The sequence below is a fragment of the Rhinolophus hipposideros genome (genome assembly GCF_964194185.1).
Source record: "Rhinolophus hipposideros genome assembly, chromosome: 1".
Lineage (NCBI taxonomy): Eukaryota > Metazoa > Chordata > Mammalia > Chiroptera > Rhinolophidae > Rhinolophus > Rhinolophus hipposideros.
The window spans coordinates 55,489,429-55,504,741 of NC_138047.1; the positions used below are offsets into that span (position 1 = coordinate 55,489,429).

The 15,313-nt window shown below is 40.3% G+C and overlaps 1 protein-coding gene across 2 annotated transcripts in view; it reads left to right on the top strand.

The window, feature by feature from the left end:
* The window catches only part of SHROOM3 (shroom family member 3), a 293,674-nt gene that overhangs the window by 83,884 nt on the left and 194,477 nt on the right, over positions 1-15,313 (top strand). For both annotated transcript variants that reach the window (XM_081059496.1, XM_081059497.1), the window contains exon 2: positions 12,507-12,661. In XM_081059496.1, the coding sequence (XP_080915622.1) occupies positions 12,507-12,661 (155 nt within the window). The remainder of the gene's footprint in view (positions 1-12,506; positions 12,662-15,313) is intronic.

A 15,313-nucleotide genomic window follows, 5' to 3' on the forward strand; every position in this document is an offset into this window, starting at 1 on the left:
TCTCTCTGTGATGACGATGATAAGACGAATATGCTTTGATTTCTTACTATGTGTCAGGTATTGTGCTAAGCTTTCCATTCATTATAATAATTTACTTTCATTCTTTTAATAATCCCTAGGGGTAGGTACTGTTAATATCATCTTGCCTTTTTTAAGGAAAATAAATTGAGGCTTAGAGGAGGGGAATAACTTGCCTAATGTCACACACAGCTAGTAAGTGGTCATAAGCATAGTAAGTAGTAGGTAGAATAATGCCCCCTCCCCAAAAATGTCTACATACTAATTCCCAGAACCTGGGAATATATTATATGGCAAAAGGGAATTAAGGTTACTAATCAGCTGACCTTGAGATTAGGAAGAATCTTCTAGATTACCTGGGTGGGACAAATGAAATTACAGGGTCCTTATAAATGAAAGAGGGAGTCAGGAAAGTCCGTGTCAGAGTGAGACAGTGTGAGAAAGACTTGACTGGCTATTGCTGGCTTTGAAAATGGAAGGAGGCCATGAGCCAAGGGAGGTGGGAAGCTTCTAGAAGCTATAAAAGGCAAGTGAATGTATTCTTCCGTGAAGCCTCCAGAAAGAACACAGTCCTGATAACACTTTGGTGTTAGTGCAGTGAGACCCATTTTGGACTTCTGATCTCCAAAACTGCAATATAATAATTTGTGTTGCTTTAAGCAACCAGGTTTGCAAAAATTTGTTACAGCAGCAATGGAAAACTTAATCTGGGATCTTTAGGGATTTGAGCAACATACACAACTTTTCTCTACGCAATGCATTTGTTTTATATTTTCTATCACTGGCAAGATAATATTTGTATCCGTCAGAAGAGACTAGGTTATGCTGCAGTAACAAACACCCCCCCAAATCTCAGTGGCTCAAATCATAGGTTTATTTTTTGCCCGTTCTATATGCTTATGGTGTTTCTTCAGGATGGCAACTCAGGGACCCTAGCTGACAGAGTAGTCACCATCTCAAACATTGGTAGTCACCATGACAAAGAGAAAGAAAATTCTGGACAGACTCTGCCTGCAGGGGACACAGGTTTCTTCTGTTTGAAACACACTGACCAGAAATTATTTAATGGCTCTACTCAACTGTAAGGGTCCCAGCCTAGGACTCAGAAAGAGGAGAATTTCCTCTGTAGCCAAGTTGGAGAGCCAGGAATATTTGTTGAATACCATTAAGGACCACCACCGTGTTCATTAGGCATTTAATATGTGACACTGTTAAGCCAAACACAAGGCAATTTAGAAAGACTGGTCTCCACCTTCTTAGACTTCTTTTTTTTATTAATTAAGGTTTATTGGGGTGACAATTGTTAGTTAAATTACATAGATTTCAGGTGTACAATTCTGTAATACATCATCTATAAATCCCATTGTGTGCTCACCACCCATTGTCAATTCTCCTTCCATCACCATATATTTGTTCCCCTTTACCCTCATCTCCCAACCCCCACCCCACTTACCCTCTGGTAACCAGTAAACTATTGTCTGTGTCTATGACTTTCTTTTTCTTTTTTTAGATTTTATTGGGGGAAGGGGAACAGGACTTTATTGGGGAACAGTGTGTACTTCCAGGGCTTTCTTTCCAAGTCAAGTTGTTGTCCTTTCAATGTTAGTTGTGGAGGGTGCCGTTCAGCTTCAAGTTGTTGTCCTTTCAATCTTAGTTGTGGAGGGCGCAGCTCAGCTCCAGGTCCAGTTGCCGTTTTCTAGTTGCAGGGGGCACTGCCCACCATCCCTTGTGGGAGTTGAACTGGCAACCTTGTGGTTGAGAGGACACGCTCCAACCAACTGAGCCATCCGAGAGGCAGCTCAGCTCAAGGTGCTGTGTTCAATCTTAGTTGCAGGGGGCGCTGCCCACCATCCCTTGCAGGACTCGAGGAATTGAACTGACAACCTTGTGGTTGAGAGCCCACTGGCCCATGTGGGAATCGAACCGGCAGCCTTTGGAGTTAGGAGCACTGAGCTCTAATCGCATGAGCCACCAGGCAGGCCCTGTCTATGACTTTTTGTTTCTCATTTGTTTGTCTTGTTCTTTTGTTGTTTTTGGTTTACATACCACATATCAGTGAAATCATATGGTTCTCTGCTTTTTCTGTCTGACTTATTTCGCTTAGTATTTATATTCTCAAGATCCATCGATGTTGTCACAAATATTCCTATATCATCTTTTCTTACCGCCGAATAGTATTCCATTGTGTATATATACCACAACTTCTTTATCCATTCACCTATTGAACAACATTTTGGTTGTTTCCATGTATTCGCCACCGTAAATAAAGCTGCAATGAACATTGGAGCACACGTGTCCTTATGGATAAATGTTTTCAGATTTTTGGGGTAGATACCCAGGAGAGGGATTGCTGGGTCATACGGTAATTCTACTTTCAATTTTTTGAGGAACCTCCACACTGCCTTCCATAGCGGCTGCACCAGTCTGCATTCTCACCAACAGTGTATGAGGGTTCCTTTTTCTCCACAGCCTCTCCAACACTTGTTACTATTTGTCTTGTAGATGATAGCTATTCTAACTGGGGTGAGGAGACATCTCATTGTGGTTTTTATTTGCATTTCTCTGATGATTAGTGATGTTGAGCATTTTTTCATATGTCTATTTGCCATTTGTATGTCCTCTTTAGAGAAATGTCTCTTCAGGTCCTCTGCCCATTTTTCAATTGGGTTGTTTGTTTTGTTGTTGTTGTTGTTGAGTTGCATGAGTTCCTTGTATATTTTGGATATAAGCCCCTTATTGGAGGCACTGTTTGCAAAAATCTTCTCCCATTCACTTGGTTGCTTCTTTATTTTGCCAATGGTTTCTTTAGCTGTGCAGAAGCTTTTAAGTTTCATATAGTCCCATTCACTTATTTTAGCTTTTACTTCCATTGCCTTTGGAGTCAAATTCATAAAATGCTCTTTGAACCCAAGGTCCATAAGTTTAGTACCTATGCTTTCTTCTATGCAGTCAGTTTATTGTTTCAGGTCTTATGCTTAGGTCTTTGATCCATTTTGAATTAATTTTGGTACATGGTGACAGATAGCAGTCCAGTTTCATTCTTTTGCACGTGGCTTTCCCATTCTCCCAGCACCATTTATTGAAGAGGCTGTCTTTTCTCCATTGTATTTTTGGCTTCTTTGTCAAAAATTGTCTGTCCATATTTATGTGATTTTATTTCTGAGTTCTCAATTCTATTCCACCAAGGATCTTAAATCTTCTCCAGTAATAGATTTCAATACTGTCATCTCCATGCTCCATAATGATTTCCTGTTTTTATAGATAATGTTCCTATGACTTTTCTAACTATGCATGTTTGCTTTTTGCTTTTGCCATCAAGAAGCTGTGGGCCAAAACTGTGCTGTTCTACACTCCAGGTAGCTGTTAGGATCTGCAAACAATTATATTAGAAAAAGTCTGCCTAAGAGAATCAACTTTAAAACAGGAACCAAAACATGATTTTTATATTATATATAGTTGAAAAACAAAACAAATGACTATGAAAATAAGTTTATTCAACCTTGTTTTGTAAAAAATGTAAGTGACAATGGCAACCATGTGTTCATCCTTAGAATGAAGAATTAATTATGTTGACATTTTTGGTCTTAATTTTCTCACAGAATTTTAAGATAGCTTAATGTTTTATCCTTTATATTTTGCCTCTTTTGGAAGATATTCAACTATACAATTGATTTGCATTCTATTTTACATCCTGCCTCTTTTGAAAGACAGGCAAGTTAACGCTGCAATTGTTTTGCATTGTATTTGCTTGTTGTATTGGTTATTTGCAACCCCACATCCAAGCAAGGGACAGCAACAACTTTGATGCCAGTACCAAACTGCAAGGGCTGTTTCAGTGAGGTCTTATCTGAAGCTGGTCTCTTCACTACAGAATATTTTTGAATTATGAAGACTGCCTCCCTATGAAACCTTGTAATGAATACCCAGATAATGAGAATCCCCATGTATGGAATGCATTGCTTGCAGTTCATCTTATCCCTGGCTTTTATTTTACTACTTTTTTCCTTTTTGCTCAGGTTCCCTCAACTCTTTCCTTTATTCTTTAGTACTTACAAGGAGTTGCCTCAAATCTTTTGTAAAATGAGGCAGAGTATATATAAACAAATGGAAATGAATGCTGAACACTCCACTTTTTAATTACCCACACCTTGTTTTTTTCTGAATCAACCATCTTGGGGGAGATGGGATCCGTGAACTTTCCTGCAGGCAGTGAAGATAGTGGCTGAGGTGGCTTCAGTGAAACTTTACTTTTATCCTACCTTTGAGATCAATTCCTTCTGCCCAGTGAGCAGTAAATCAAGAACTGAGGGCATGTCTCCGTTTTCTGGGGCTGCAGCCCATTTGGACCACAGGGTATCACTGGGTAACGTCTTGCCCTGGGATTGCTCTCTGAAATAAAAACTTCCCTCCAAACAAGAGACTGTCTCCTATTTCACTTATAAATCAAGTTAACTCCTGTTCTTTGACTTTAAGAAAATGACCTCTCTCCTCTTCCCAGCAAATTTCTTCCCCTTGAACTCTGCAATAACTAACACACGTCTTCTTGCAATGGAAACAGTGAGTAAAGTACTCAACTTACGCACTAAAACCTCAAAACCCCACAAATAATGAATCACACCTTAATGGAGCTCTTGCTATATGTAAGGAGACTTCTGTGTGTTAGTTTCTGTAATTCTCACTCCAGCTCTGTGTGGTTGGCCTTCTAGTACCCAGATGCAAATGAAAGAAATGGGCTTGCACCGAGGATCTCTGTTGGTCACAGGGGCCTAATATAAAAACAGCGCCCAGTTTTTACACACCACACTTCTTTTAACTCTGTTTTGGGGCTTTCCATCCAGGTTATGAATCTTGAAATTAAAACACTGTATCTCCTATTTAGAAAATAACAAAAGAAAGTGATTGTATGATTTTTAATAGTAGCTGTTATATATGTATTCCAATTTAAAATAAAACTATAGAATTTTCCCTGTTGGTCATTTTAAGTGTGAGAAACACATTTCCGTTTCTAAGGCACTGTCTAATCATAATGCACAGCAAACAATATTATCCATATTTTATAGATTAGAGACTCATCTGGGGCCCAACAGACAGAAAGGGCCAAAGTTGGGATTAGAGCACAGGATTCTTGACTCCTAACCCAGTGTTCTTTCTTCTACTACAATACACATCATTTTCTGACCCAAAAAGAAAATTTCAGCAGTATAAATAAACCCAATGGTTTGGGGTTAGATGAGAAGCAGGTGGGAAGAATGGGGGATATTACGTCTATACCCTGATGTCACTGTGCAAGTCACGGGCATATTTCTCTGTTTTGTTTAAAGTTGGGCAGTTAGTCCTAGGTTCCCAAAAATGCTTATTCATTTTAGAGGACCTGAGAATGAGATATAGTTCCTGGGAGGAGCTTTTATTTATTCTACTTTATTTTGTTGTTCCCACTTTATATAGTTTAAAACCAAGAAGGCCCACCAGGTTGTGAGTAATAACCCCCAGTGAATAAAAAACAACATTCAAAAGCTTTGTTTGCAAGATTATTAATATATTCCTTTATCTACTTATCTTTTTATCTTTCTGCATTTTGCTTATTGTTTTAATACAATTTTTGCACCCATAGAGAACATATTTTTCCTGAGATCATCGACTACACAGGGCACACAAATTTCACGCTATGATGTCGCATTGATTGTGAGGTATTGAATTACCTATCCCTCCCCATACTCCAACCTTGTCGTCATCCAGGAATGAAAGTAACAGGAAAGGGGGGGGGGAACCACTCAAGAATTAAAATTAAACTGGTGGACGTCTGTAGGAAAAGTTCAGTTTTAATCAAAACTCCTCATAAATGGAATTGCACATAAATGGAAGTCATTGTATGCTCAGTTGTACACGGCAAGGCCGTCCCCCAGCCTCGGTGGCAGGGCAGGCCAACTCTTTTTCTCATATGTAAACTGTGGGTTTTGTTGAACCTGTGAGCTCATATAATAAATAGCCTCAGAGTTCTTAAGATCTCAGAAAGAGAAGGGTCAGAACCTAGAAGTATTGGGTGTCAGGTTTCTTGGGCAATTGAAGGATTAGGCAGACAAGTAAAGAAGTGTTAATCTGGGGACAAAGTTCCAGGGGATTCTCTACAGCAGCAGGATGAAGAGCGTGGGCTCTGAAGTCGGAGTCTTGAACAGCTTTGTCGTTTTCCTGACTTTACAACCTTGAGCAAGTCACTGGACCCCTCTGAGCCTTGGTGACCGCATTCATATAAAAAGGAGCTTATAATATCTTACGACGTCTTTGTGGCTTTTAAGATAATGCAGTAAAATTATTGGAGCACAGAAGGCGCTCAACAACTGGTAGCAATGATGATGAGGATTTGTCCACTCACAGTAAATATGGAGCATCTCTATGTGCCTATGCTGCTCTGGGCATGGGGATACTGCAGTAAGACAGACCCGAATCCCTGCCCTCCTGGGGCTCACATTCTAGTGGGGAGATGGACAATAAACAAGATACATAAGTAAAAAATATAGTCACTTAGACGATACGCACTAAACAAACAAAAAATGAAGACAAAAAGGAAGATAAGTAGTATTAGGAGAGCTTGAAATTTTAGAGGGGTGGTCAAGAAAGGCCTCATCCAGAAGCTGGATTTGTGTAAAGACCTGGAGGAGGAGAGGGAGAAAGGCAACTGATTCCCCGAGGGAACAGCAGGTGCAAGGGTTGACGCAGGAGTGTGTCTGGCATACTCACATCTAGGGAGGACTTTGGTTTCTTCTCTGAGTGTGATGAGGGCGGGCACACAGGGGGGGTGGCCTGATCTCATTGAAGTTGTCATGGGGTCACTAGGTTGCTGCCAATGACATGCTTATTATAATCATGGTCATGCTGCAGCTGATGACATAAGATGGAGAACAGGAAGGCAGAGTCAAGGCATTTGAGTTTGGAAGGCACAGATCCTGGAGAAGCAGAACATAGGACCAATCCCCACGTGGCAGCTTCACTCTTCCTCCTTTAGATTGGGCTGGGTGGACTAAGAGAGAAGGAAGGAAGTTGGCCTGACTTCCTACCCTTCCACGTACCACACCCAGCGGCTGATATGGGCACACACACATACATATCCCTTTGTGCCTATACTTATTTTGAATGTATTTCTCTTATAGCATGTATTGACCAGCACTGTATTTATTTCTTTAAAGTCAGCTTCCCCAGACTTGTTCAACAAATGTTTATCGGTCACCTATTATGTGCAGGCATTATGCTAGGTGCTAAATTTACAGCAATGTAAAAGACTATAAATGATTCAAAAACCAAAGCCTCACATGGTCATCAAAGCAAAATCAGTTTACTCCTATAGGTGTGGGTACATTTAGGATTTGAGAAGGGAAGAAGCATGCTAATGCCAGCGAGTTTGTTGGCTTAGGGATTTCCCACCCAGTTCTACCTGGTGTATTATCTGAAGTCATTTAACCTGTTGACAATCACATTCTTGGAATAAGTAAATCTGTGCAGGTGAAATTGGACAAACAATGCAGTGACCTCTTTAGCTCCTCAAGTATTGGTCCAAAGGTTTAAAATAATAAGCCTCATTTTTCACTGAGTCTTGTTGACAGACAGTATCAGCAGGTCTTGGGGTTAGAAGAAATATAATCCTCTTTGAGGAATAGTTTAAGAAAACTATTGTTAAACCTTTTGTAAATATTTTTTAAGTTATAATAATGATTTTAGATAAACTGTGTGAATAATTGACATCAACTAAAGATTTATGTATTTACTTAACCTCAGTACATTGAAATTGATTATGGTGTTACCAGTACATCAGCAAAAGCACCTCAATATCTCAGTTGATCATTCATGATAATAAATGGAGATAACAACTTGGATTAAGGTAATTCACAGCCTTGTTTGAGCCAATAGCTTCAACCTTCTTGGCAACCAAATTTATTACCTGAGTGGCCAACAAAGAAATATCGACTGACATTGATGCTATCGGATAAAAAGGCAGTGGCAGGGTCAGCAGTAGCAAGGGAGGAGGAAAGGAATGTGGGGTCCCAAGTATCCACAAACTCATACAGCAGCCTATAACTGAGTTAGCTGAAATGAGTTAGTCCAGGCATCTACACTTTGGCACCAACTGGCTCAATTCAAGTTCTCCTGGGACTCTCACATTTGGAGTGGAGCCCCTGGATGAATATTAGCACAGAGCAAACCTTCTAGGGCTCCTGTGATTCCCTAGAAATTGTCTGACCTCCCAGAGGATGGATGCATTTAAGGACTTGAGGAACAGAAAGAATCCAGCTTTGTTTTTTTTAAAAAAAGATTTTATTGGGGAAGGGGAACAGGACTTTATTGGGGAAATTGGGGAACAGTGTATATTTCCAGGCCTTTTTTCCAAGTCAAGTTGTTGTCCTTTCAGTCTTAGTTGTGGAGAGCGCAGCTCAGCTCCAGGTCCAGTTGCCATTGCTAGTTGCAGGGGGCACAGCCCACCATCCCTTGCGGGAGTCAAGGAGTTGAACTGGCAACCTTGTGGTTGAGAGCCCACTGGCCCATGTGGGAATCGAACCGGCAGCCTTCGGCGTTAGGAGCATGGAGCTCTCACCGCCTGAGCCACCAGACAGGCCCCAGCCTCGTTTTTATCAATGTAGGCTCTCTGACCTGCCTCAGTGAATGTGCATTTGTTAAATACAAAGATACGAAATACATAAAATATATACTAGAATGTAAACTCTTGGAAAGGAGAGAATACAGTTTGTTTCCTTCATTGACATTTCCCCAGGCCTAGAACAGTGCCTGACACATGGTAGATGCTCAAATATGTTTGTGGATGAATGAAAAAATGAGTGTTTGCCAAGTTTCCTATCTCAAGGAGTTTAAAATCTAGAAGAGGTATAGGGCATGATCAGAAATACTCATGAAAGGTACTAGACGTATTGGGGTGGTCCCTTTGTAAAATATATAAATGTCTAATCACTATGTTGTACACCTGAAATTAATATCATATTGTATGTCAACTGTAACTGAAAAATAAAAAAATGAAAAAAATAAATTTAATAAAGAAAAAGAAATATCCACGACAAATGTAGGGATTGTGACTTGTCTCAAGACAGGTGGAAAACATTTAGAGAAGAAAGAGAGAGATTCTATCTGGATTGATAAGGAGAAGTTTCATGATAAAAGAGGGGTATTCGGAGGAAAACAGGAATAAGAGGAAAAAAGAAACTGAAAATATAGGATAGGGGCTTATGCAAAAGATCAGTGTTAGTAAAGAGATTTAAAAGTCATCTCTGGTAATAATTAAAACCTCAAGATAGCATGAATCACTAGGAGAGAGTATGGAAACATTTGAGAGTCAAAATATATAGTAGGTACCCAAAGTTTGATAAACACTGCTTCAAAAAGTCATGCCAGTTCCCAATTTTATAAGCAATTATATTAATTAATCTTTTTAAAAGTAAGTTCTGTGCCAAGTGAAGAGATTATGAGAAACTCTGTAAATACAAAGGGTTATACAAATAGTTTATGAGAACAGTGAACAACAATGAAATCCTTTATGACATTCTTCCTCATAATGTTTCTTTTCACATTAAATCAGTCATGAGAAGGACATAATGTAAGCTAGGCAAATGAGCTTTCTTACCTTCCTTTTTTTATATAAAAAAATCGATCATTTCCTAGGTCTCGTTTCATTCTCATTTTATGCAAAATGTTGGCAAGTAATACAGAGGGGATTCAATTCCACACAGCGCAGTTGAGCAGGATCATATCTGTGCTGTTCATCACTGTACCCCCAGGTTTTAGCTCCATAACTGGCACACAGTAGATACTCCCTAATTACGTGTTGAATGACTGAGCCAATATTTTCTGAGGAGGTCCTTTGTGCAAAGCTCTGGGGAGGCATTCTGGGGTAAGTAACGATGGAGGCATGGTTCCTATCTTCAAAGAGTTTACAGCCCAAGCTGGGAATAGGGTGGGACTGTGGGCAGGGAATAGGCGTAAATAGCTCTCCTGAAAGACAGGGTGTGATAATCACAAGCAGTAAGTTAAAGTAGTATAAAGATAATAAACTATTTAGATGACATTCATTCATAGTTTATGTATTATTTTATTCATTTGATTCTCTGAAAATGGGGGAAAGAAATCTCTGAAAATCTTCCTAAAAGACAGATTGTATGGACGAGGAGGTAGGGTGGCTATTAATGAGAGGCCTGGAAAGTCTTACAGGAGACAGGATTTGAACTTGGCCTCAAAAGATGGGTACTCATTAGAGCTAACCTTTACTGAATACGTACTTTGTGCCAGGCACTGGTTAAGTACTTTACTTGCATGAACTCAGTCCTCACAATCTCTGTGGTAAGTACTATCATCTTACAGAAGAGGAAACTGAGGCACAGTAAAGATAACCTGCTCAAAGTAACCGAGCAAGCAAGTGACAGAGCCATATAGTCTGGTTCTAGAGCACCACCTTAACCATCTTAACCATCATGATATACTGCAGTTTTTATAGGTGGCTCAAGGGTGTTGCAGGTGGTGGAGAGCAACCCAGGTAGAAGAAAAACTGCAGCAGGCTTGAAGTTAGAGTGTACCCAGTATGTTTGGGAAAAAGTGAATTTACAGAAGGTTGGCAGGGAAGTTTTGTAGGATAAAAGAGTTAGAAAAGCAGGAGGAAATGACCGTCAGTAGCAGATTGACTAAATATACCATGTTGCATTCATACCAAGATGGTATACATACTAGAAAGTTTTATAAACGGAAATATCTTCATCATACATGACTTAAAAATATCTTCATCATACATGACTTATAAAAACAGTAGCTACCACTTTTGAAATCTTACTGTAAGTCAGGAATTGTTTACCTATTCATATGACTAGTCTCATTACTCTTCACTGCAGCTCTATGAAGTGGGAGCGATTTTTATCCCCATTTTAGGAGTCTGCAGCTTACAGAAAATAAGTGACTTCCTCTTACTTAGTTTATATATATATATATATATATTCAAAAGCGAAACTGTAAACAGTGGTTACCTTTAGAGAGTAACATGGAGAGAACAGGTGTAAGACTCACTTTCCCCTTACACACTTTCTGTATTACTTTTATCCTTTATAATGAATTACTGACTGTATGGTGATTTCTTAAATTAATAAACATCAATAAATTAATTATTGACTTTAGCATATATTATTTTAATAATTAAAAATAAAATAAAAGCGAGCAAGGGCCAAACTTACAAATTCATTATAGGAATTTGGTCCCTTTTAAACATATTAAGATTATTGAAGGTTTTTGAACATGTGGGCAGTTCTGAAGAGTAATTATTGAAAAGAGAGAAAATATGGGTTAGTTTGTATTTACCTGCTTTTTTCTTTTCCTTTTTATTCCTTTTCATCATTAGTGACATGCCACAAGCATCCACTGGCATATGACACTGGATTGAATATTATTTTGCTCTATCGGTTTCAAATGATCCACTTCTCGAATCCCACATCAATTACTTGTTTGTTATGTTTGGTGTTTGCTTCCCTGTCTCCGCCCTAAACACCAGAAGAGCAAGGGTTTCTGTCTGTTTTGTCTACTCTTACAGCCTTAGCACCTGAAACAATTTCTGCTATAAAGCAAATGTTGCATGATTTTATTGAATGAGGTATAATTTTTAATAGACTTTAGTTTTACAGCAATTTTAGGTTCACAGCAAAATTGAGCAGAAAATAGAGTTCCTATATACAGTACTCCTGCTCCCCATTCCCATGTATGGCCTCCTCCCCCATTAGCACCCCCCCACACCAGAGGGGTACATTTGTTACGATTGATGAGCCTACACTCACATCATTATCACAAGTCCAGAGTTGACGTCAGTGTTCCCTCTTGGTAGTGTACTTTCCACAGTATGATGTCATGTACCTACCCTGGTAGTATCATACAGGTTAGTTTCACCAGACTACACATCCTGTCTTCTGCCTACTCATCACTCCCTTCCCCGACCCCAACGATTGACCTTTTTGCTCTTTCCATAGTTCTGTCTTTTCCTGAATGTCATAGAGTTGGGATTATACAGCACATAGCCTATTCAGATTGGCTTCTTTCACTTAGTAATATACATTTAAAGTTCCTCCTTGTCTTTTCATGCCTTGATAGTTCATTTCTTTTTAGTGATGAATAATATTCCATTGTCTGGATGTACCACAGCTTATTTGTCCAATAAATTATAGTTTTAGACCAAAAAAATGAATAAGAAGAGCTTAACTTCTAAAGGAATGAAACCGTTGCTTTGAGTGGACTTTGGGAGTTGATGATGTAAAGGGGTAGGGGTCGTCACCCCAGCTAATGTTTCTGAGCGTCCTCTGTGGGCAGGCAGGGTGCTGGGGGTGGAGGGGGTGGAAACCTGAGCAGGCCCACAGCGTCCCCTCAGGTTGGCTGAGTGGGGCCTGGTCGCTGCCCGTGTTGGGCTCTGCAGGGTACAGGCAGTGCCCACAGCAGTTCACTCATGGCTCTCTTGTCTCCCCGAGCAGATTGAAGAAGGGGGCAAAGCAGACTTGGTGAGTTCCAAACTCCTGGCCGGGGACGAGGTGGTGCACATCAATGAGGTGACACTGAGCAGTTCCCGAAGGGAGGCCGTTTCCCTGGTGAAAGGATCCTACAAGACCCTCCGGCTGGTGGTCCGCAGGTAGGCTGGGCTGGCGCCCACTGTACTTCCTACAGCTCCCGGCACCCTGCCCCGCGTCTGATAGCTGGCTCTGTTAACCTCACCAGGGGGATCATTAGGCATTTCCCCCACCCTAGTTTTTCCTTTTTTCTTGCCCATCATGTGGCATTTGAGGAGGAAGTTGGGTGAAGACATTTCAGACATTGCTGCTCTTTTTAAAACATCTGGCTTTCCCAGCCGGTATTATCTTGGCAGAGTTTCGCCTCACTGTACTTCCTAAATTTCTGAGCTTGTTGAAAAGTGACCCTCATCCCAGGTGTGGTCAGAGCTCTATGAAGTGTTGTCTCATTGTGGGACAAGAGAAAGATGTTGGCTTGGAGCTCTAAGTGGCATTCCAGTAGTCTCACCTACACCATAGCGGTCATCAAAACAAGCACATTTTTTCTTTTGTTTGTTTTTCTGGTTGTGATAGCAGTGGTTCCTTTGTTGGAAAACTTTTGGGCTGTGATTGGTTTTTAATGCCTTTAAGTAAGAAGTTCCCTACTCCCAGAAAACCAACTCTTAGAGGGAATTAGTTATAGGAAGGGGAAGGGAGGGTTTTTTGTTTCTGTTTTTGTTTTTTTGCTTTTCTTTTTTAATCACTATTACAAACTAATGCTGCTTGAGGTGTTTTACATATGTTTGCTCATTTACCCTGCACAAGAACCCAGAGAGAGAGCTATCACTATCCCTATTTTATAGACAAGAGGTAGGCTGCTGAAGGTAGCAGAGCTGATAAGTGCAAGATCAGAAGAGTCTAGAGGCCCCTGATTCCGTTTCACCACACTATTTGTGTGTCATTACTTTGACCTACTGAGCCCTAAGCCTACAGATTTTGCTTTTTTTGACATTTCTTCATTCATCAGGACTTGGCTGCCTCACATGGCAACTAGATGTTATAATATTTGACAATGTTCAAATTGGTCGGAACTTTAGAAGTCATTAATCAAGCCACCCCATTTTCAAGATGTGAAAAGTAAGCTGGTCTTCTGATCACACCACTATGGGACGCTGTACTCCGGCATTCATTCATTCCTCAAAATTGACTGCGTGTCCAGAAGAGTTTTGAAGGTTTTGAACTCACTTCGGCATTGGAACCCAAAGCCAAACTTTAGAACATTGGCATTTATCTGACGAGGACTGACAGAGGAATCCACACTCCCGATGTGTTTTGATGGGACTCGGTTAATATATTAACCTCTGGAGAGGGCTGCCCTGTGTCCTGCTATGAAAAGTAGACATGCTGGCTTCTGGTTATGCTTTCTAATTGATGGTGACACGAGATTTGCATTACTTCTCTCAGCAAAACAGAAGCCAGTCCTGGGGTTGAAATCTGGCCTAGTCATTCGCAAATTGTGTCACCCTGGGTCTCCCTAAACCTCAATTTCCTCATTTATAAAATGGAAATAATAATTCCTTCTTCAAACGGGCATTATCAGGATTTAATGAATAACATGTAAGTACATAGCCGATGTTCAATATTTGATCATTATTATTTATTCTGGATTGGGTTAGACAGGCAGGTGGTAAAATGGAGGAGTATTGCCATATTACCAAATATGCTGCCTTTGTGATTATCAAGAAGCCCCCCTTTTTAGTCCCTTGGTGAATTTACCACCATTAAGGGGCTGATCCCCAGCCTAACAGATACAGAATTGGTCATGATGGTCAGTGCCCAAGAACTCATGGAATTTAGGAATGTTAATTCATATTTTCCAAACTCACAGGAAATTGAAGGATATACACCAGAATGTAAATGCATTAACTCATTTTGAAAAAGACAACCCTAAGTGGGACATGTATCAGTATACTTTATCTACACAGGAAAGCTGACTAGGAAGTCTGACCATAATTACGTGATGATCTCAGACTCAGAGTGAAGAGAGTGGGTCTGTGGCGCCAGAGTGTGCTGGCATCTGCTCTGGTGGCCAGATGGCTCATCTTCCCATTAGGGACACGTCTGCCAAGTGGCACAGAGCTCACACTGGTGAGTCAGGGCCCTTTCCCCTCTGGACTGCAGGGAATCACACTGCCAAGCATTCCTCTCCAATCTCATTTCTTCTCTGCCTGTCTACACCAAATCCCTTTTCTGATTGACACACTCTTTCCTTAGATATGCTAATATGATCAATAAGGTTACTGAAGAGTCCTTGCACTCTCTGCTTCTAGTGTGGGAAACATTTTGTCTCTAAGATGCCTTTTGAATATGTCTTATCTCATCTATTATGTGTTGATTTTTATAGTTGAATGCTCAGAGTTTGAGGAAAGGAGGCTATCTTTGACTTCTCACAGATACTTAGAAATGGGGATTATGAACATGCCTTGGTAGACATGGATGGACATTCTTCCCTGACCTTTCAGAGAACTGGGTAGAAGCCCCTTTGCTCTGGGTTAATCTGGTTTTGTATTTAGTAGGGCTGTCACTTTCCTGAGAAGCTTTACCTTTATACCTTGGCAGATGTCATGTCCTGAGAGTTTCATTTCCCTCTATTTATTCATGACAAGGTGACTTGTTATATTTCATTTATTAGTTTTCCTTCTTTTCCTAAATGATCTCTATACTTTTGCTTTTTTTTTCTTTCTAAGATTGAAGTCATTTCCTAGCAACATAACTGGGAGGTCTGTTTCCCAGAG